Below are 24,025 nucleotides of genomic sequence, written 5' to 3'. Positions count from 1 at the left end.
GGAGTGTTGAATTCTCCCACAATGGTGTGGTCCCTTGGTTTCTTTTCCTACTACTTAACAGTTTTTGTTTATATACATACTGATGCTTGCTTGTCCCCAGTAAATGGGTTATTGTCTTTTGGGTGGGTTAAAAATAGTATCAAAACAAATGTTCCTCTCTTCTCCCATTTAATGGTCTTTAACTTCAATCCAATTTTCTTGAAGAATATTGTCCTTTTTGCTCCCCATTCTTTATTTTCAATCTTTCTGTGTAATCTTAATGTATGAATCTCTCTTAGTAACCAAACTATAATACTTTCCAACTCTGGCATTTCTCATGAATACTTACAAATTTGGACCTATTCTAGCCATCTTATTTTAAGTTTTCTATTTTCAATGATTTCTTCTTTCTTTTTTGTATCCTTTCCTGTTTTTCATTGGATCAGTTTTTTCAAATTATCTTATACTGGTTATTAATAAGTTATATACTTTCTGCCCACTGTTTTTTTTTTTTAATAAATTTATTTATTTATTTATTTTTGGCTGTGTTGGGTCTTCGTTTCTGTGCAAGGGCTTTCCTCTAGCTGCCGCGAGCAGGGGCCACTCTTCATCGTGGTGCGTGGGCCTCTCACTATCGTGGCCTCTCTTGTTGCAGAGCACAAGCTCCAGACGCACAGGCTCAGTAGTTGTGGCTCACGGGCCCAGCTGCTCCGCGGCACGTGGGATCGTCCCAGACCAGGGCTCGAACCTGTGTCCCCTGCATTGGCAGGCGGATTCTCAACCACTGCACCAACAGGGAAGCCCTGCCCACTGTTTATTTGAAATAATCTGGGGTTTTCATCTAAAAAATGTTTTAAACATTAAGCCTCTCCTCTTTTAGGGATTCTTAATAGCATAAACTTTACAAATAATCAAACAATCAGTTATTTAAAATTATCTAGGAGTTTTACTCTCATTTTTGCACACATTTATTTACTCCCATCCCATCTTGTATTTAGAATTTCTTTTTCATTTTTGGTAAAACACCAGTAAGACAGGATGGGTGAAAAGTAAACTTTGAACCCTCATGTGTTTGGAAATGCTTTTCTTTTGCACTCAAACTAAAATACACAATTTCAGATGCGAGAAAACTGTCTGCCCTAATTTACCCTGCCTGACCAAAAAAAATGCATCCTTTCAACTGTAATAATCTAGTCTTTCTTTAATGCAGAGAAATTTCCCTCTTTTATTTAATTACTTCAGTCCCCTGCTTTGTGACTGTACTTTCTTTCTAAATTCCTATTAGATACAACCAAAAATCTACATCAATTATTCATGTTCCTTAACTTTCCATTCATATTTTCCATCTCTTTGTGTCTTCACTCTATATTTTGGGATATATATTTGATTTTGTCTTCCTGATCACCGAATGATATGCAATTTTATCTATTTAATCTTTGAATTAAATTTCTCTATTATGGTAGTCATAAATTTCCAAGAAAGCAATGTTTATCTTTGATTTCTATCCTTCTGTGGCTTGCTTCCTTCCTTTTCCTCCTTACCACGTTTTCTAAAATTGTGAATACAGTATACATAAAGAAAATAATAAATATAACGTATATGTACAATTTTACCAGGCAAACAAAACTAAATAGCACCAGCATGCCAGAAGCTCCAAAACAACTTCTTTCCTCTCCACTCAGGAAAACATTATCATGACATTTATGATAATCATTTCCATGTATTTCCTTCACTTTTTGCTTCTTTGTATTTTTTAACTTAATAAACTTTATTTTTTAGAGCAGTTTTGCATTTACAGATAAATTGAGCAGAAAGTACAGAGTTCCCATATAACCCTTCACACAGAAATTCATGCACAGATTCCCTTATTATAACATCTTGCATTAGTGTGGTAACATTTGGTACAGTTGATGAACCAATACTGACACACTGTTAGTAACTGAAGTCCATAGTTTACAGTAGAGTTTACTCTTTGTGTTATATAATCTATGGGTTTTAACATATGTATAATGACATATTCCACCATTACAATATCGTAGAGAATAGTTTCACTGTTCTAAAAATTCCCTGTCTTCCACTTATTCATCCCTCCACCCCTCTCCCAAATCCTGGCAACTCTGATCTTTTTACTGTCTCCATAATTTTGCCTTGTCCAGAATGTCATATAGTTGGAATCATATAAGTATATAGCCTTCTCAGATTGGGTTCTTTTACTTAGCAATATGCATTTAACTTTCTTCTATGTCTTTTTGTGGATTGATAAACCATTTCTTTTTTGCCACTGAATAAATATTCAATTATAAGAATGTACCAGAGTTTGTTTATCCATTCACCTACTAAAGGACATCTTGGTTGCTTCCACGTTTTAGCAATTATGAATAAGCTGTTATAAACATGAGTAGGCAGGTTTCTGTGTTAACATAAGTTTTCAACTCATTTGGCAAATACCTAGAGTGTACTTGCTGGATCATATAATAAGAGTATGTTTCATTTTGTAGAAACTGCCAAACTCTCTTCTAAGCTGGCTGTACCATTTTCCAGTCCCATCAACAATGAGAGTTCCTGCTGTTCCACATTCTCTTCAGCATTTGGTGTTGTCAGTATTTTAGCCATTCTAATGGGTGTGTGGTGGTAGCTCATTTTTGTTTTAATTTGTAATTCCCTGAGGACATATGTTGTCGAGCATCTTTTGTATGCTTTCCTGCCATTTGAATATCTTCTTTGGTGAGGTATCTGTTCAGAACTTTTGTCTGTTTTTTAATTGGGCCCGTTTTTTAATTTTTTTCTTACTGTTGAGTGTTAAGAGTTCTCTATATATTTTCAGTACCAGGCCTTTATCACATATGCCTGCCAGTTCATTCTCTTAATTTCATTGCTTTGTAACCATCTAAATACTCAGTCTTACTCAATATTTTCTTTCTCAATGTTATATAAGTGGAAAAAATCTGTATGTATAATTTTCTGTCTTGCTTTTATAATTCAACATTATACTTGTGAAATTCATCCATGCTACTGTATATAGCTATAGTGTGGGCATTTTCATGCTGTGTAATATTCCATGTTAGGAGTTTAACCCAGATTGTTCATTTTATCACCAATGGATATTTAAGTCATTTCTAATTTTGAAAATTCAACAATGCTGGAATGAATATTCTTGCATGTGTATTATGGTGCATTAGGGCAAGTTTCTCAAGGGAATAGAGTTCGGAAAAGAATTTCTGGTTCATGAAGATCTTCAAATTTAAATGATGCTAATTTTTTTCAAAGGGGTTCTGAATACTTCATATCCTTATCAACATTTGTGTTATTAATTCTTACATAATGTTATCTCATTTGGTTTTAATTTGCATTTCAATGATGCACTAAAGTTGAGCACCTTTCATGTTTCTCAGCCAAGTGAATTCCTTCCTTAGTGAAGTACCTGTTTAAATCTTTTGCTTGTTTTTTCTATTGAGATGTCTGTCTCTATTGTCAGGATGAACAGTGAAATTTTTATATATTTTATGTTAGTTCTTTGCTGATTTTGTGTTGAAAACATCATTTCTCATCATATAGCTTATTTTATCTATCTTTCGTTTTATTGTTTTTTTCTTACAGTTTTAAAGTAGCTTAATATTTAATGTATGAATCTTTTCCTTTATGGTTAGTGCCTTTGGTTTTTTAGTTAGGAATTCCTTCCCTATCCTAAATCATAAAGATATTCTCTTATACTATCTTCTGAAAGATTTATGGCCTTACATTTTATATTTTGATATTTTATCAACCTGAAACTCATTTTTTGGTATATTATTTCCCCCATACTGATAGTCAATTGTCCTAGTACTATTCATTGAAATGTCTGTTCTCCACCCACTGACCTGCAATACTATCTCTTTTATAAATATCAAAGATCTTTTTTGGAGGCCCTATATTCTGTTTCATTATCTATCCAATGACAGTACCGGAGTGTCTGGTACTCATTTAATAAGATTTCTAAATTAAGTCTTGATATCCAGTAGAGAAAACCCACCTACCTTATCTCAGTCTTAAGGAGTCTCTTAGCTGTTCCTGGCTTTTGTACTGGCTTAAAAATATTACAATCAGATTGCAAAGGTACTCATCCTCCCAAAAATAAGATTATTGAGATTTTGACTGCCACTGAATTAAATTTATAGATCAATTTTAAGAAAACAGATATCTACAATAATAACTCTTCCAATCAATGAACATGCTATTTCAAGTTTTTTTAGGTCCTCTTTAATTCCTTTTCCTCTCTCAAAAACATTTTAGAACTTTCTCCATGGAGGTCTTGAACACATTTTGCTAGATATATTTCTACTACTTTTAATGTATGCTATTGTATCAATTTTATCTTTTAAAAATTTTAACTTTTCAACTTTTATTCCTGGTTTATAAAATGACAATTGATTTTGCATAATGATTTTGTATCAGAGAACATGCTAACCTCTTCCATTAATTGTAATAAATTTTCTGTAAATTCTTTGAATTTTCAATGTACAAAAATATATCATCTGCAAAAATGACAACTTTCTTTCTTCCTTTCAAAGGTGTATTTTTTAATTTATTTATGTTTCTATCTTTACAACACTAAGTACGACTTCAAATACAATACAAAATAGGAGTGATGGTAATTAAATATGATACTTATTATAGGTTTTTGAGGATAGATTTTTATCAGTTTAAAGAAATTCTTGTATGTTTTCAATTTACTAAGAGATTTTACCATGAATTTATGGTGTGTTTTTTAAATGTTTTTCTGTATCTATTGAAATTATTACATAATTTTTGTCCTTTAATCTATTAATTCATTAAATTATATTAATAGACTTTGTAATATTGAACTAAGCTTGCATTTGCTATGATAAACTCAACATATTAATGTTCTTTGTAAACTGCTGAATTCTGCTTTCTAATATTTTATTTAAGATTTCTGATCTATATTTATGAATGAGCCTGTATATTTATGAGTTTATGAGTTCTTGTACTATCCTCATCTGGCTTCATTATCAAGATTACACACACCTCATAAAATGAGTTGGTGTTTCCTCTTTTCTATTCTCCAAGAGTGTATGTAAGATAGGAATTCAAGAAAAAACTCCCTAGACCTGAAGATTTCTTTAAGGGAAGAATTTTGACTGCTTTTTTATTCACTTCTGATTCAATCTTAACCTGAAAACAATAGGTCTTTCCAGCTTAATGTGGGAAAAGGCACCATATTAGACTCTCCACCCCAGATAGGCCCAAGAGACTATCAAATCTGAGTACAAATTGCCTGGACTAACAAGTAACCTCAAGGCAAATGAAGCTTAAGTGTTTAAGTCTATCTTTCTGGACCTCTGGACTCTCAATCTCCCCTGGATTTGGCCTGGTAATTCCTTAATAACCTTACTAAGCACTCTAGACTTAAACAACATCTTATATGCAGTACATAAAGCAGTACTTTTAGTTGTTTCAAGCTGAACAGCTGCTATGAATGACCTAGCTTCCTATATTCCTAAAATGAGAAATAATTATTACTTTATAAATTTATCTCCTAGTCCATGAGTTATTTGTATTTGCTAAAGAATAGCTATGCAATTTGTTTATTATTGTCTTCTATTTGATGTAATTGGTTTTCCTCAAATATTCTACGACTCGGCATTTGCTTATGTTTAGAAATGAAGGACTAGATTGATTAGTGTGTATAACTGGTATGGGTTTCACCCTCTGCAGCTTTTAAGTCTGTTTTCCAAAAACTGACTACAGGCTCTTTGTAGGTGGGTGGGGCAGTTGAATCACCTTGCTCAAAAAGTAGTACTAGGGAACTTCGCTAATCATGCTATCATCTCTTTATGTTGATGGTAAGGTTGGCCAAAGGAATTGGGTAACCTGATGTCTAGCCAAGATTTTTAGAAGGTAGACCTCTAAATAATTTCCCTTAAGATTTCTCCCACCCTCATTCCTGCTCATAACATTTGTTGACTGAATTTAGAGTGTTCCTAGATTCCATTTGGAACAATGTTTCCTACTTTGACAATACCCTCTACACCATATTTAATGTAATATTTTCTTTTCTCAGGTTGAGTCATTATTCTGATTCCATCTGTTTTCTAAATTCAAAGAAATTTTTCAAAACTTCTGGCCTATAGAGGTACTTTGCAGTGTTTCTCTTTTTAGTTTTTCTTACATGTTATTTCAATAGCAATTTGGTTAGAGAGCTACACGACATATATGCTTAGTACACCCTTTGACTCAAAGAAATTTAAAATATGTGTGTGTGGGGGGGATGGGTATGGATGTGGATGTGTATAAAACCACTATTACAAAGCACCGAGCTGATCTCCCTGTGCTATGCGGCTGCTTCCCACTAGCTATCTATTTTACATTTGGTAGTATATATATATGTCCATGCCACTCTCTCACTTCGTCCCAGCTTACCTTTCCCACTCCCTGTGTCCTCAGGTCCATTCTCTACGTCTGTGTCTTTATCCCTGTCCTGCCCCAAGGTTCTTCATAACCTTTTTTTTTTTTTAGATTCCATATACATGTATAGCTGATTCACTTTGTTATAAAGCAGAAACTAACATACCATTGTAAAGCAATTATACTCCAATAAAGATGTTAAAATCAATCAGTCGATCACACACACACACACAAAACCCACTATTACAGTACACACTCTTCTTGTCTGCCTATCACATAATAAGAAAAAATGTCCAATATTTAATAGCCACAAAACATGAGGAATTTTGGCCACACAAATTACATTGCTCCATAATTTTAAATCATAAAAAAATACCTTTCTAGTATTATCAGATGATTTGTTTATCATTTTATTGGCAGTCATACTAGCAATTATATTAACAGATCTTCTAATATTAAACCATTCCTGATATGAATTCTTTGTATTAGCATATTATTCTTTTAATATACAGGTACTGCTAAATTTGAATTCTAAGTGAGATGGATTGTATAAGATTGCATAAGATTTTTATCATGTTTTGAAATCAGCATTGAGAATATTATATCTTTCAAAATGTCTCCAATTTATGCAATGACTGATAATTCAATCAGAAAATATAAAAAGTTTTAATTAGTGACACAGAAAGTTAGAAAAATATACAGATTTTTTACAAAAAATAACCACTCAGATATAATGTTTCCTTTTGAGATTTGTTTTGATGTTTAGGTTGTTCTTATTTTTCTTTCTTGCTGATAATGTAACACGATAAATAGTGTCATAAAATAGAATTGGTGTCTGTGGCATCAACTATTTTGTCTCATAATGGATAAAAATGGTTCAGTGAGTAAATGTATGTGATGTTGAGTTCTATTTTAATGGTTCTGGTGAAATACAATTCCCATACCATACTACTCACCCATTTAAAGTATGTAATTCAACAGTTTTTAGTTTTTTTTATATTTTTGCAGATATGTGCAAACATAACCACAGTCAATTTTAGAACATTTTCTTCATCTCAAAGAGAAACCCTGCCCCTTAAGCTATCACCTGCTTATTCCTCGTATCCACTCCCAGCCCTAGGAGACCACTAATTTCTTTCTGCCTCTGTAGACTGATGCTAAACTATTTTTTTAAAGGTATTTTTGTCATTTATTCTTCAGTTCAAAAGAATATACAGTAGATCTACAAGGAAACATTCCATTAATTTTCTCCATAGATATACACTTTAATCAGCACATTGTAAAGTGTCCTATTCTTCATGACAATAAGTATGGTTGCATGATGAGGAAAAGAGTATATTTTCCTGCTGAGAGACTCCTATAGATTTGTCACATTCTCAAATGTGAAAAACCACTGCTTTAAAAAAAGAAATTGTTTGGAAGAAATCTAAGTTTTCTAAAAGAAAAACACCTTTTCCCAGGAAAAAAATAAAATTGGTGAAATCAGGGAAATGGACAGATATAAAATAAACAACCAAAATCAAGGACTTCTCTCCCATAGAATGACAGTAATACTAGTTAATAAATATGAATCAGAAACAAACCTTCCTCAAAATACTACCTGAAATAAACCATAAAATACCAAAAATAGGACTTAGATAGGGAGCACATAAAATATTTTACCAAAAGATATAAAAGCAAATAAGTGAGAAAAATACATATATTCCTGTTGAAAAATACCAGATGCTGAAATACGTCAATTATCTCCATTTAAATTTGCAGATTTACTGCATACTAACACTATAGGTCAGTTTTAGGGGGAGGTAAGAGGTGGAAGGGATGTGACAAAGTGATTCTCAAATTAACCTAGAAGAATAATAAGGAGATAAATAGTATAATTTAAAAAGAGGATTTTATAGGACACATATGTTGTATAAGAAATTAAAGCATACTATATCAGATGTAATAATCAAAACAGTGTTGTACTGGTTCAAGACATATAGAGAGAAGGAAGGGGGCGGGCAGGAATCAGAGCCTAGAAACAGATCTTAGTATTTATATAACATATTATGATAAAGGCGGCCTTCAAAATAGGTTGGGAAAGGACGGACATTTATGAACTGAATGCTGCATTCCTCCTGAAATTCTATGTTGAAGCCCTAGTGCCAGTGTAGCCTTGTTTGGAGAAGAAGCCTTGGAGAGATAATTATAGTCAAATGAAGTCATATGGGTAAGGTCCTAATCTGATGGGATTGGTGTCCTTATAAAAGGAGAAGACAATAGAATACACGCTGAGGAAGGGCCATGTGAGGACACAATGAGAATGTGATCATCTGAAACCCAGGAGGGTCCTTACCAGAAACCAACCATGATGGCACCCTGATCTCAGACTTTCAGCCTCTGGAACTGTGAGAAAATAAATTTCTGTTGTTTAAGCTACCCAATCTATATATTTCATTATGGTAACCTGAGCTGAATAAAACAACAGATTATCACAATAATGTTATTGGAGGTGATGAGTCATTTTCAAAATAAAGTCCAACCTCACACACAACACTAAAATAAACTTTTAGTTTGTGAATTATATGTTAAACAAGTAACTACAGAAATACTAAAATTAAATATAGACAAATAATTACATTTATTTGGAATAAGGAAGACATAAATAGTAAGGTTAAAGATCAATAAATTTAACTCCATTAAAAATTTTAAACGTCTGTAAAGCCATGGAAAAGAAAATCAAAGGTTAGAAACACATGAAACTAAGGAAATATTTACAACCTATATATCAGACTAGAGATTAACATTCAGATTAAAGTTAATGTTAAACATTAACGTTCATGTGTTACTAATAAATATAAAATAAAACGATTAAAATACAAAATAAAGGCAATGCATAGGAACAGGAAATTCTAAGAAGATATACAAATAACTAAAAAGATGTGAAGAGATTTTTAATATCAGTATTAAAGAAAAACATTAAATTAATTTCTGACATATAATTTCTGACATTATTATTATATTGGGAATGACTTTTTGTTTTTAAATGTAACTTTCTGCGGAATAAAAGGAATAGGGAAATAGGAATTCTAACAGATGATGCTTAGTGATGCTAAATGGTTCAATCTTTTTGTATAGCAAATTAGCAATATACATCCAGAGCCTCAGAAACATACAGATCCTTTAACTCACTAAATTCACATCTAAGAAGTTATCCTAAGTATAATTAATGTGCAAGGATATGTTAATAAAAATATTTACTTCAATGTTTATAACAGCCTAAAAAAACTTTTTTAAAAAGTGTATCAAGTGAATTAATTTTTTAAAATGGTACATTCCTAAAAATGGAATATTATACAAATGCACATTAAAACTAATACAAATTCATTAGATATTAAATGAAAAATACAGGATGTTTTACTTAAAATATATATTGTATATCATGTATTCATACACAGAAAAAGGGGTCTTGAAATTTACATATAAGAAAGCTAATAATAATCATGCCAGGGATCATGGCCAAACTCGTTACTGTTAATAATCAATACTTCCTAACTATCTTTTAATAACCATGTTATCTTTGTATAATTTTTTTATGTAAGAGCACGCCATGCAATGGAGGAAAGTAAAGCATTTAAAAAATGATCCTAGGACAATGGATATACTATTGCAAAAAAAAATAAAATGAGATCTTTAATCATACCCTAAATGACAATAAGAATAGGTGGTAGTAACTACATAAATGTGTAAAAATCAAGCCATGAAACAGTTAAGAGACTGTTTTTTAGTCTCAGAACAGGCAGAACTTTTTAAAAATATTTTTAAAAGTTCCAGACTTTATTATGACACAAGCATATTAATGGTAAAAATGTCAGATCAAGTCCTTGGACACATATAAGTAATGGGAGAAATTTTAAAACAAGATAAATATAATTAGATACATAAACGTTTAACATTTTAAATACTAAAGAAGAAACCACCAACAAAAACAAAAGGAGAAAAATATTTGCAACACATTCAATAACGACATACCCTCTTTGGTTTCAAACTCATACATTAATCAATCTCCTAGACCCTACTATTTGAATAGCACAAAAAGTATCTCAAAGTAATCACAGCCAAAGGTAACTTACGACTTCCCCACTCCAAACCATCAAAACCAACACTATCATCCAAGGAAGGAAACTATAAACCTAGGCATTACCTTGATACTTCTTTCAACCTTACCTCTTGTATATTAATCCATCAGAAAGTATAATTAATCTTACTTCCTAAAAATCTCTCAAACTCATCCACATCTCTCTATATCTACTATCACCTTGGTCCAGCAATCATCATCTCTTGTCTGCAATACTAGACTAGCCTACTAACTGTTCTCCCCACATTCATTCTCATCCCTCATCTGTAATTTAGCCAGAACAATCTTTTAAAAATAGAAATCTGACTTTCTCACTCCAATTTACCCTACTCCTGCCCCCAACACACACATACTCACTCAACCCACTGCTTAAAGGGTCAAACAGGTCCTAAATAATATGACACCTACCTACTTCTTTATTCTCACTTCCTACCTTAGTTGCCTAGCTTTCTATATTTATGTTCTAACACTCGGGACATCTTTCAGTTTCCTAAAATGGCTACACTCCCTTCAATTATAGATTTTACACATGGTATTTACTCTATAACACTTGCTAATGACTAGATAAAGAGAGTTGAAGGGTTATGAATGACTTTTAAGTTTCTAGCTAGCATAACTAGATGTATACTAGAGCCATTTCTTGAAATTTTTTAAATACCAAATTATCTTCTATTATTAACTCCTCACTATTATTCCTCAAACACTTCAGACATAAGGGTACCTCAAAGTCCTTGTACTACTGTTCCTTTCACCTGGAATGATCTTTTAATTGATCTTTACACAAATAGTTACTCCTTGATATTTAGATCTCAGAATGCCACTTCAGATCAACCAGTCAAAAGCAGGCACCTTGTTGCCCTAATCTATCACTCTATTTTAATTGTCTGCATTGCATTATCACTGTCTGATATTCCTATTTATTTGTTTATTGGGAATCTCCCCAATTAAAATATAACTCTCTGAGAGCAAAGACTTTATTATTATTCATTCTTGTATTCCCATTGACGACATGTAATCCTTGTTCAAGAAATATTGAATGAATGAATAATTCAGAGCCAGCATTCTCTGCTTGTAATAAAGTAGATTATCATCAACAACTGATGCTATCATAAAATATATCAATAGATCATGGGAACTCATAATTAAGCAACTTACTGAAATGTTGTAGAGTAAGAATAAATCTGTGAACTCCAAATCAGTATTAATAGGCATTATGGAGGCAATATGGAGTAGTGGCTAAGAACATGGGCTCTGCAGTCATACCGTCGAGGTTTGAATCCAATCTCCACCACTTACTGGGTGACATCAGGCTGGTTACTTAACCTCTCTGAGGTTCAGTTCCCCAGACTAGAGGGTAAATATAACAACAGCACCTGCCTTATAGGGATGAAGTGAGGATGAAATATATATGCAGTACACAATAACAATATAATAACAATGCCTGAGACATAGACAGCAATCACAAAATGTTAGCTGCTGTTTTCTTATTGCAAAGAGCATTCACAAAAGTGGGCTTAGTGTTAGAGAACATGCAGTTTGAAGTGACTACTTCCATATATCTTTGAAGAAGATGACTCCAAATGGGTGATTTCAAACAATACACATATGATGATTTTAAAGCAGTAGAAGACTGAATAGCATATAGATAATTAGCTTGAAGTAAGAACTTCTCTTGTGCTTCTTACATACCGAGTGAGTACGGAGTGCTGCGATGGTTTTTGAAAGTGCCATTTCCCACAGTTCATCAATGTAGGCTCTATTTACTAAGCCCTGGGTTGTATGTAAAATGTGATCTTCAACCACAAAAAAGCTAAGATTGAGGAGAAAAGAAAGCACAGCTGTCAGAAATTACAGTTTGACTACTATCATCAGGGGATGACAAACATTAAGAGTTGCCATCAAATTGGAAGTTAATACTAGTCATTTTTTCTTAAAGAAAGCTGTTTGGTATCACAAACAAAATCAGATTTCTTAGACTTGGAATTATACCTCTGATCATGATATCATCTTAACAACTTCTACAGAAATTGGAGTTACATTCCTATTAAATGTTAACCATGTTATCTAGAAATTTAAAAGGGAAGAAAAATGTTTATAGGTAAAGAAGGCTAATTTCACTACATTAAAATCAACAGCCCGTTAATACATTTTAAAAAACTAATAGAATCTAAAGAGACAATGAAAGTTAAAGCACGCATTTTTTTTAAGACTCCAACACACAAAATACCGAAATAATTCCCCTTATATAAACTTTCTCATCAAAGTGTTGAAAAGATATCTTACAAAGGTAAAAAAAGAAACACACACATATTTTTTAACATTCTTCTGTGGCTTCTTAATTTTTATGCATCTAAAATGTATCTTCAGCTTTCTTGCCTAAATATTCATACTAATTAAAACAATTCTTTAAATAGGGAATTGTTATGACACATTTTAATCAAAGGTATCAATTACATTGCAACAATCTAAACTTGGAAAAAAAAAGAAATTTCACGGAACAAACCAACTTATTTCCCTTTTTTTTAACTGCAAAGTCACTATTTTGCAATTAAAATAAGCTGCCTATATTTGGGATGTTTATTTGGGAACTGCAATTCCATACTAGTATATATACTCCAGATGAGGATGGCAAGCTATACAGTCCATGGAACAAATCTGGCCCACTGCTTGTTTTTATAAACAGTGTTTTATTGGAACACAGCCATTGTCTTTCATTTACATATTGTCTATAGCTGCTTTCGTACCGCAACAAAGCTGAATAGTTCTAACAGAAACCGTATGGCCTGCTGAGCCTAAAATACTTTATTATTTGGCCCTTTTAGAAAAAAGCTTGCCAACTTTTACTGATTATTTGGTTCCCTCTTAACAATAATGAAAAAACAGAACATCACATATAATAAGACTACAATTCAATATTTTTCTCCCTTTATCCATAAAAAGGATTCCCCAACAATATAGAATTATGTTCCCCAACATAATTCTATGAAACGAATAGACAGTCCTTTAAAATCATCAGATATTCAAAACAAATCTTGTCTTAAGAATTTAGAAAAGAAAAGAAAAAAAATTTCCCAAAGAACACTTGATATACTTTTCCAAGTCTCACAAAAAGTGTATAAACTATTGAAAGTGTATAAATTTAAAACACACACACACACACACACAAACACACATATACCCACCCTACAATTTGATTAAAATACTTCCTGTAGCCATCTAAAGTTTCGTGCTGCAACAAAGCAAAGAGAAAAAAGTTATTGTTTCTGTTTTGACACATTAAGAGAGTTAAAATCAGTTAATTAATTTCTTAAGGCTCAATTCCGAAGACTATAAAGTAAATATAATAATAGTACCTACCTTATAGGATTACAGTGAGGATGAAATGAGACAATACATATCTAGTACTTAGAACAATGTCTGACACATAGCAAGCAACAGATGTTAGTTGCTACTTTCTTAATGCAAGTCACATCCAGTGGTCCCAGTTTGGGGTGGGGGTGGGGGGAAGCCCAAATGGAAAATAATTAAAAGATACCAGAGAAGAAAAGTGAAAAAGGGAGAAAAGTAAAGGTGGTGATCCTACCATGTTAGAAGGAGGCTGGAGCACCAAACGAGCCTGTTTTCGCCTCTGTTTTCGGTAGTAGTTCTCAAATGTTTCCCGGGCACCCTGTAAAACAAACAAAAGGAAATGGGTTGATACATTTGGACCAATTACTCTAGTATTTCATGGTAAATTCCCAGGTCAGGAATTGAGGCAGCCCCACATTTCTCAAAATCTGCTATTTTAACACTGACAATCTTCGGAAAAATAAAAATAACTATTACCACTTATTGAACCTCACTTACAAATACCAATAGAGATGGATACAAAAAATTCTTAAGAGGAAACTACCAGAACTCAGCCTCCAACACACCAAAGCTGGTTTCTGAATCAATTATCACAAATTCACAAGAAAGACAAACCAACATTCTCATAGGTTATAACAACAGTTTAGAAAATGGTTCTTAAAAAAAAAAAACTCACAGAACATTCCAGAATAAAAACCAGTCTCAAATAACTCATGACCAAAAGGCCAAAGGGAGGCAGGAAAAAGGCAGGAGCTGAGAACATTAAGTCAGTCTTCTCAGACAGAATATAATCTAGCACAGGATTAATACCAAAAAGGAAGAAACAAAGCCCTGAAAAGTCTTAGCTCACAGTTTCTACTTTTCATTTAGGGTTTCTGGGCTTAAACTGAAAGGTGCTCTAGAGAACAAGAGCTAACTCATGAGCTCTATAACTAGGGTTGAGTAGTGTCCTCTCAAAATTCATGTCCTTCCCAGGACCTCACAACATGAACCTATTTAGAAATAGGGTCATTACAGATGTAATTAGTTAAATTAAGATGCAGTCATACTACAGCAGGGTGACCCTTAATCCAATATAACTGGTGTCTTCATAAGAAGAGGAGAATGCTATATGAAGGCAGAAACACAGGGACAACACCATACGGTGCCACAAGCAGAGATGGGACTGATGCAGCTGCAAGCCAAGGAACACCAAGGACTGCTGGCCACCACCAGAAGCTACAGAGAGGCAAGGAAGGATTCTACCCAGAATCTGAGAGGGAGGATGGCCTTCTGTTATCCTGATTTTGGATTTCTAGTCTCCAAAACTGTGACAGAACAAATTTCTCTTATTTTAAGCCACCCAGTTTGTGGTACTTGATTATAGGAGCCGTAGGAAACTGATATAAGCTCAAAGCTTTTAAAACATGATGCTCCCCATTATTAAACTCTACTCTCAACCCAAGACTTTTCTAAATAAACAAGAGTAGAAAGGGAGAGACAGCATTACACAGTGGTTAAGAATACTGATTTTAAAACCAAATGATTTTATTCAAACCATGGCTCTGCCCCTTACTAGCTGTATAACTCATATGACTAGCTATATAACTTCCCTTTCATTATTTTAACTTCCACTATTTAACTCTTTACCTTTCACTAACAGATGTGCTATGGTTTACTCATTTGTAGAGATGCCAAACTCACATGGTTGTAATAAGGATTTAGAAGAGTTATAAAGCTTTTAGAATAGTACCTGATAAATAATAACCACTACGCAAGTACTTATTTAAAACATAAGTAAGATGAAATCAGTGATGAAACAGAAAGCCCAGCCCATGTGAACATAAACTCCATGAAATACCTGGTTCAGTTTTCTTCACCTTCCCAAAAGTCTGAAGAATTTTACTCAACATGACTTCTTTGTTAGATCCCTAAACCAGGAAAACTGTTTAAGGTACTAAATCATGCAGCCTCAGTAGTGTAGCTCAGGCATTGGCAAATGTTTTCCATAATGGGCAGGATAGTAAATAGGCTTTGGTGAGCCATCCAGTCTCTGATGCAACTACTCAACTCTGCTGCTGTAGTGCAAAAGCAGCCATAGACAATACATAAATGAGTGTGGCTGTGTTCCAATAAAACCTTATTTGTGAAAACTGAAATTAGAATTTCGTATCATTTTCACCTGTCATGAAATATTACTCCTCTTATAATTTTTTTTATGAATACCAACCATTTAAAAATGTAAAAGTTCACACAGGTCATACAGAAACAGGCCGTAGGCTGGATTTGGCCCATAAATCATGGTTTGATGACCCCTGGGGTAGCTTAAAAACAAAGGTTTTAAAACACTAAAGTTATTATAACTGTACAAACCTGAATTTTTCTGCCTAAAAAATGAAAACAAATATTAAGACAGCTATTTCAAGGCTTTCTTAGTCTATAAGTTAGTGAGGTAGCAAATAATTCTATTTAAGAAATAAAAAGTGGAAATTGCCTGTTAGTTTGTTAAAGCTGTTTCCCACTTGTCAGCATTTCACAGCATAGAGGTATTATTAAATGTCAATTACATTCTATACACACTGAATGGCTTTTCATTTTAAGGTTAACAGCCCTAAAGGCCCTTTATTATTTTAGTGTGACGTTACACTTTCAACATGCTTTCTAGCCAAGATACACTTAGCTGAGAATATAGGGAAAGCCTTCCAATTAGAACACACTATATTAACTTAATTATTTGTTGTAAATGATAGAAAATAAACAAGATGAAATTCTATATAAAAACCAAATCATGAACCTCTACTTAATTCTAAAGTATATACATTTTGCTTTTTCAATAAAATTAAAACATAAGAAAAGACCAATTTATCTAATAGGTCTGGCTTCCCCATTTACAAAAATGAGCTAGATTTTCCCTAGTGGGTGCTAAATAAATTCACCTCTGATTATTCTATTTCCGTTGCCAATTTTGTCAACTCAATGCTTATAGGAGAAATTTGAGAAATAGAGGTCTGACCAATCCAGTTTAGTAAATGATGAAGTGCCTGCCTATTCACAAATAGATCAATAGACAATGAACTATAGAGTTCTGCCACTTCAGCCTCAAGCTCCTTTAATCACTCAAATGAAAAAACAAAACAAAACACAAACCAAAAAAGCCACCTCACAAGCTACTGAAGGTATAAACAAATAGATATAAAACAATAGGCAGGCAAACGAAAAGTTGTTCTTTCATTTTATGTCATTAGTATGACAGTGCTACAAAGGCTGTATAATAATTAATGAATTAATACACACAATGTCACAGAAAAATTAGTCACAGTGTATATAAAGTGCTCACCATGTGATAGACACTGAGAATCTCCTCACTGAATTTATAGTCTATGGCGGAAGACTAGAAATTAAACAAGCAATTATATTAAAATCCTATTAAAATTATATTAGAATCCTATGGATTGAAGTGGGATGTATGTCTGAGTGTGTGTGTGTATGCGTGTGCGCACGTGCACTTAGAGGGTGGGAGGAATGTTAGAGAAAGATTCTCAGGAAAAAAATGACATTTATACTCATAATTGAAGAATGACTCAGAAGAATAAGCCAGGTAAACAGAAAGGAAAAAAAAAAAGTTCCTTGTAGAGACAGAGGTTCAAAGAAAAAAGGTACCACACATCCCCTGAATTGGAAGACGTTCTTCATGGCTGGAACTTCAGGGTGTAAAGGAGAGGGATGGCAAGAGACGAGGCTGGAGGACTTTGTAAATCGTGTTAAGACATTTGGACTTCAACTCTAGTTTTAGACACCTGGAAGTTGTAATATTGTGAGTAGAATAAAGGAAGGGAAAATTAGCTACAAAAAGATCAGTCAGAATCTGACATATATTTAGGAGGCATAAGCCAATTGGATATATGTGGTAAAGGACATGAAGGAAAGAAGGCTGATGTGAGGTTTCTAACCTAGTTAACTAGATTGGTTGGTGGTGTCATTTAATGAGACAGGAATCAGAAGGAAATACAGTTGATTATTACCCATGGTTTCCTAATTTGCAAATTTGCCTACCGGCTAAAATTTATGTGTAGCCTCAAAATCAATACTCACGGCACTTTCATAGTCATTCAAGGACATACACAGCATGGGGAAAATTTTGCGTTGCCCGATGCACATGTTCCTAGCTGAGGCCGAACAAAGCAACACTCTTCTTTCTTATTTCAGTTCACACACTATAAACAATTATTCTTTTCATGGTCTATCTAGTGCCACATTCTTCAAATTTTTGTGCTTTTTTAAAAAATTTGAGGCATAATTGACATAACATTATATTAGTTTCAGATGTACAACTTAATGATTCAATATTTGTGTATACTGCAAAATGATCACCAAAATAAGTCTAGTTAACATCTATCACCACATAGTTATACATACTTTTTTTCTTGTAATGAGAACTTTTAAGATCTGCTCTCTTAGCAAGTTGCAAATATATAATACAGTATTATTAACTATAGTCACCATGCTGTACATTCCATCCCCAGGACTTATTTATTTTATAACAAAGTTTGTACCGTTTGACCACCTTCATCCAATTCCTCCAACCCCTACTCCCTGCCTCTGGCAACCACCAATCTGTTCTCAGTAACTATGGGTCCAGATGGATTTTGTTCATTTATTTAGATTCCACATATAAGTGAGTTACAACAGAGTATCTGTCTTTCCCTGTCTGACTTATTTCACTTAGTATAATGCCCTCAAGGTCTACTCATGTTGTCACAAATAGAAAGATTCCTTATTTGAAATCTTTATATGACTGAATAATATTCCATTGTGTATATATGTACCACATCTTTATCCATTCATCTATTGATGGATACTTAGGTTGTTTCCATATCTTGGCTATTGCAGACTGCAACATGGGGATGCATTTATCTTTTCGAGTTAATGTTTTTATTTTCTTTGGATAAATGCCCAGAAGTGGAATTCCTGGATCATATGGTAGTTCTATTTTTAATTTTTTGAGGAACCTCCATACTGTTTTCCAGAGTGGCTGAACCAATTTACATTCCCACCAACAGTGCAAGAGGGTTCCCTTTCCTCCACAACCTCACCAACACTTGTTATTTCTTGTCTTTTACATAATAGCCATTCTAACAGGTGAGGTGGTATCTCATGGTGATTTTAATTTGCATTTCCCTGATGTAGAGCTCCCTTTCGTGTACCTGTTAGCCACCTGTGTGTCTTGCATTTTTGTGCTTCTTGTTGGTGATTTTGCTATTTAAAATGAACCCCAAACATAGTACTGAAGTGCTATCTCATGTACCTAAGCTCAAGAAGGCAAGATGCACCTTACAGAGAAAATACATTTTAGATGAGCTTCATTCAGGTATGAGTTATAGTGTTGAATTCAATGTTAATGAATCAACAATAGGTATTAAGTAAGGTATCTTTAACGAGAAACACACGTAAATCAAGGTTATGAGCTGATTGGCTGATGAAAATGTTGTGATCAGAAGCTCACAGAAACCTAACCCTGTATTTCTCCTAACAGCAATGGTCCAGTATTCATTAACTAAGTGTTTACAGTTTATATTGGGTTGGCCAAAAACTTCGTTCAGGATTTTCATAACATCTTACAGAAAAAGCCGAACGAACTTTTAGGCCAACCCAATAGAATACAACTACCATGAATAATAAGAATCGAATGTATTTGGACAGACTGATAATAATGACTTCCATATTGGACATGTCTGGCTCTTTCTTGTAATCAATATATAACTTTTAATGTCAACTACTTAGAGATGATTTTTCTACTACTTGATTTAAAAAGGAATGTTCTGCCTAACATATAGCCCTCTTTTAATTCTTTGCATAGCACATATCTCCATCTGACATTATGTTGTTTATTTGTTTATTGTCTAACTCCTTTCACTAGGATGCAAGCTCCATGAGAACAAGTTTCTTGTTTGTCTTATTTTTTGTTGTGTTCACAGCCCCTAGAACAATGTCTGGCACATGACTGGCATTCAATATGCATTCGTTTGAAAACTGATTAAAAGTATGAGTAAAATATTAATTGATATTTTAAGATATCATTTTTATGTTATATTTACACTTTATCTGCTATGCAATAATCACTTCCTTATAATTATTCCTATTCATGTCATTCTGTTGTTTTTCTATCTATTTATTCTTTTAAGACTTTTGTTCCTATTTCATAGAGGTTATGTCTTCCTCATATCAAACAATTTTCTAAATTTTCCTTTATAAAATCATTTTTACAATCATGTTCCCTCTGAATTTTTAGGATAATGTTCCTTGTTCCTTTTTTAAAATAAATAAATAAATTTATTTGTTTATTTATGTATTTATTTATTTATGGCTGCGTTGGGTCTTTGCTGCTGCGCGAGGGCTTTCTCTAGTTGCAGTGAACGGGGGTTACTATTCATTGCAGTGTGCAGGCTTCTCATTGTGGTGGCTTCTCTTGTTGTGGAGCATGGCCTCTTAGGCGCATGGGCTTCAGTAGTTGTGGCATGCCGGCTCAGTAGTTTTGGCTCGCGGACTCTAGAGTGCAGACTCAGTAGTTGCAGCACATGGGTTTAGTTGCTCCACAGCATGTGGGATCTTCCCAGCCCAGGGATCAAACCCGTGTCCCCTGCATTGGCAGATGGATTCTTAACCACTGCGCCACCAGTAAAGTCCCAGTCCCATTTTATTCAGTATGTTTTCTCAGACCTCATATTTTGTTTTATATTATTTCATTTTCCCAATTGCTCTATCTAGAACAAGAGGAGCCCCTTCTAGACTAGTACTTTCTTCTTGGTTTGTGGTTTGCCTTTGGCCAATTCGCCATTCATCTGGCTATAGATCTAATATCCTTATGGAAGTGGCAATTTATAACAGGTCCAAAGCTGTTTCAAAGGCCATCCACAAATTAATGCCAGTGTCTGGCAAGCAACAGGCCTACTAAGTTTGCATGAAATATGGCTGAACATTCTCCTACCATACATTTCCCAGTGTTTGAACTCTCTGAACTTCTTAAACTGAATGAAAACCACAATAATGTAGGCTTTTCCTATCTGTGCTCTTGTACAGCATTATTACTTTGAGTATTCTCCAGCACAGAAAGAACTGTGCTGCCAGTCAAGGTCCCTCTCTTTCCCCTCATCCCACATTCTGGTAGCACTAAAAAGGAGAATCCATGCAGTAGAGGGGTGAACAACCAACGTATTCATCAATTCAGGATTGTATTTTCAATCCAGAAGGCATATCATGGAAAAGGGATAAACTGTCTTTTGACCTTTAAGGTTTGCTCTGTTGATGACAGCAAAACACACATCACCCAACAGCTGGATTTCTCAATCCATTCTATCAGCTCTAAACGTAGAGAAAATTTATTCCAATTCGGACAACGTAGTGAATTATCAGCCTTATTTATCAATGAGTATTGTAAATTTTCAGACTTTAATACACCTAAAGTATATTAGTAAAAGTTAAGAAAGACTTAGGTTTGCAACGAGACCTTCAAGATAGCAGAGGAGTAAGACCTGGAGATCACCATCCTCCCCACAAATACATCGGAAATACATCTACATGTGGAACAACTCCTGCAGAACACCTACTGAAGCTGGCAGAAGACCTCAGATTTCTGAAAAGGCAAGAAACTCCCCATGTACCTGGGTAGGGCAAAAGAAGAAAGAAAAACACAGAGACAAAAGAATAGGGACAGGATCTGCACCTCTGGCAGGGAGTTGTGAAGGAGGAAAAGTTTCCACGCACCAGGGAGCCCCTTCACTGGCGGAGATGGGGGCTGGCGGGGGGGAAGCTTCGGAGCCACAGAGGAGAGCGCAGCAACAGGAGTGCAGAGGGCAGAGCAGAGAGATACCCGCACAGAGGATCGGTGCCGAGCAGCACTCACCAGCCCGAGAGGCTCGTCTGCTCACCCGCCGGGGCGGCCGGGGGCTGGGAGCTGAGGCTCGGCTTCAGAGGTCAGATCCCAGGGAGAGGACTGGGGTTGGCTGTGTGAATACAGCCTGAAGGGGGCTAGTGCGCCACAGCTAACCAGGAGGGAGTCTGGGAAAAAGCTGGGACCTACCTAAGAGGCAAGAGGCCATTGTTTCAGGGTGCATGAGGAGAGGCAAGTCAGAACACCGCCTAAACGAGTTCCAGAGACGGGCATGAGCTGCGGCTATCAGCGCAGACACCAGAGACAGGCATGAAATGCTAAGGCTGCTCCTGCAGCCACCAAGAATCCTGTGTGCAAGCACAGGTCACTATTCACACATCCCCTCCTGGGACCCTGTGCAGCCGGCCACTGCCAGAGTCCCGTGATCCAGGGACAACTTTCCCGGGAGAAAACACAGTGTGCCTCAGGCTGGTGCAACGTCACACCAGGCTCTACTGTTGCAGGCTTGCACCGCATTCCATACCCCTCCATCCCCCTGGCCTGACTGTGCCAGAGCCCCCTAATCAGCTGCTCCTTTAACCCTGTCCTGTCTGAGCAAAGAACAGACACCCTCAGGTGACCTACACACACAGGCGGACCAAATCCAAAGCTGAACACCAGGAGCTGTGCGAACAAAGAAGAGAAAGGGAAATTTCTCCCAGGAGCCTCAGGAGCAGCAGATTAAATCTTCAGAATCAACTTGATGTACCTGCATCTCTGGAATATCATCCCAACATGAGGCTGCAGACTTTGTGTGATTTTGTCTGTATAACTTTGCTTTTACCATTTGTCCTAGGGTTCTGTCTGGGTTTTTGGTTTTTTTGGGGTTTTTTAGTATAGTTTTAGTGCTTGTTATCATTGGTGGATTTATTTTCTGGTTTGGTTGTGCTCTTCTTTCTTTCTTTTATTACCTTTAAATTTCTTTTATTTTTATTAATTTTTTATTTTTTATTTTAATAACTTTCTTTTCTTTCTTTCTTTTTTTCTTATTTTCTCCCTTTTCTTCTGAGCCATGTGGATGACAGGGTCTTAGTGCTCCAGCCGGGTGTCAGGCTAGTGCCTCTGAGGTGGGAGAGCCGAGTTCAGGACATTGGTCTACCAGAGACATCCCAGCTCCAGGTAATATCAAATGGCGAAAGCTTTCCCAGAGATCTCCATTTCAACGCTAAGACCCAGATCCAATGACCAGCAAGCTACACTGCTACACACCTTATGCCAAATAACGAGCAAGACAGGAACACAACCCCACCCATTAGCAGAGAGGTGGCCTAAAATCATAATAAGATAACACATACCCTAAAACACACCACCAGACGTGGTCCGGCCCACCAGAAAGACAAATCCAGCCTCATCCACCAAAACACAGGTACTAGTCCCCTCCACCAGGAAGCCTACACAACCCACTGAACCAGCTTTACCCACTGGGGGCAAACACCAAAAACAATGGGAACTACAAGCCTGCAGCCTGCGAAAAGGAGACCCCAAAACCAGTATGTTAAGCAAAATGAGAAGACACAGAAACACATAGCAAATGAAGGAGCAAGGTAAAAAACCACCAGATAAAACAAATGAAGAGGAAATAGGCAGTCTACCTGAAAAAGAACTGAGAGTAATGATAGTAAAGATGATCCAAAATCTTGGAAAAAGAATGGAGAAAATACAAGAAACGTTTAACAAGGAACTGGAAGAACTAAAGAGCAAAAAAACAACGATGAACAACATAATAAATGAAATTGAAAATTCTCTAGAATGAATCAATAGCAGAATAACTGAGGCAGAAGAACGGATAAGTGACCTGGAAGATAAAAGAGTGGAAATAATTACCGCAAAGAAGAAAAAAGAATGAAAACCATTGAGGACAGTCTCAGAGACCTCTGGGACAACATGAAACACACCAACATTCAAATTATAGGGGTCCCAGAAGAAGAACAGAAAAAGAAAGGGAATGAGAAACTATTTGAAGAGATTATAGTTGAAAACATCCCTAATATGGGAAAGGAAACAGTTAATCAAGCCCAGGAAGTACAGGGAGTCCAATACAGGATACACCCAAGGAGAAACATGCCAAGACACATATTAATCAAACTATCAAAAATTAAATACAAAGAAAAAATATTAAAAGCAGCAAGGGAAAAGCAACAAATAACATACAAGGGATTCCCCGTAAGGTTAACAGCTGATCTTTCAGCAGAAACTCTGCAAGCCAGAAGGGAGTGGCAGGACGCATTTAAACTGATGAAAGGGAAAAACCTACAACCAAGATTACTCTACCC

General features: G+C 35.1%; 1 protein-coding gene across 3 annotated transcripts in view; it reads right to left on the bottom strand.

Moving 5' to 3' along the window:
- EXOC6B (exocyst complex component 6B) overlaps nt 1–24,025 on the bottom strand; it is a 731,430-nt gene that overhangs the window by 362,593 nt on the left and 344,812 nt on the right. For all 3 annotated transcript variants that reach the window (XM_007175516.2, XM_007175518.2, XM_057558141.1), the window contains exons 9-11: nt 14,082–14,165; nt 13,681–13,727; nt 12,188–12,308 (exon numbers count right to left, since the gene is read on the bottom strand). In XM_007175516.2, the coding sequence (XP_007175578.1) occupies nt 12,188–12,308; nt 13,681–13,727; nt 14,082–14,165 (252 nt within the window). The remainder of the gene's footprint in view (nt 1–12,187; nt 12,309–13,680; nt 13,728–14,081; nt 14,166–24,025) is intronic.

This window comes from Balaenoptera acutorostrata, chromosome 12 (genome assembly GCF_949987535.1).
Source record: "Balaenoptera acutorostrata chromosome 12, mBalAcu1.1, whole genome shotgun sequence".
In the NCBI taxonomy this organism is placed as follows: Eukaryota; Metazoa; Chordata; class Mammalia; order Artiodactyla; family Balaenopteridae; genus Balaenoptera; species Balaenoptera acutorostrata.
Note: the sequence above shows the minus strand (reverse complement) of the source record. Positions and strands in the feature narration are given on the sequence as shown.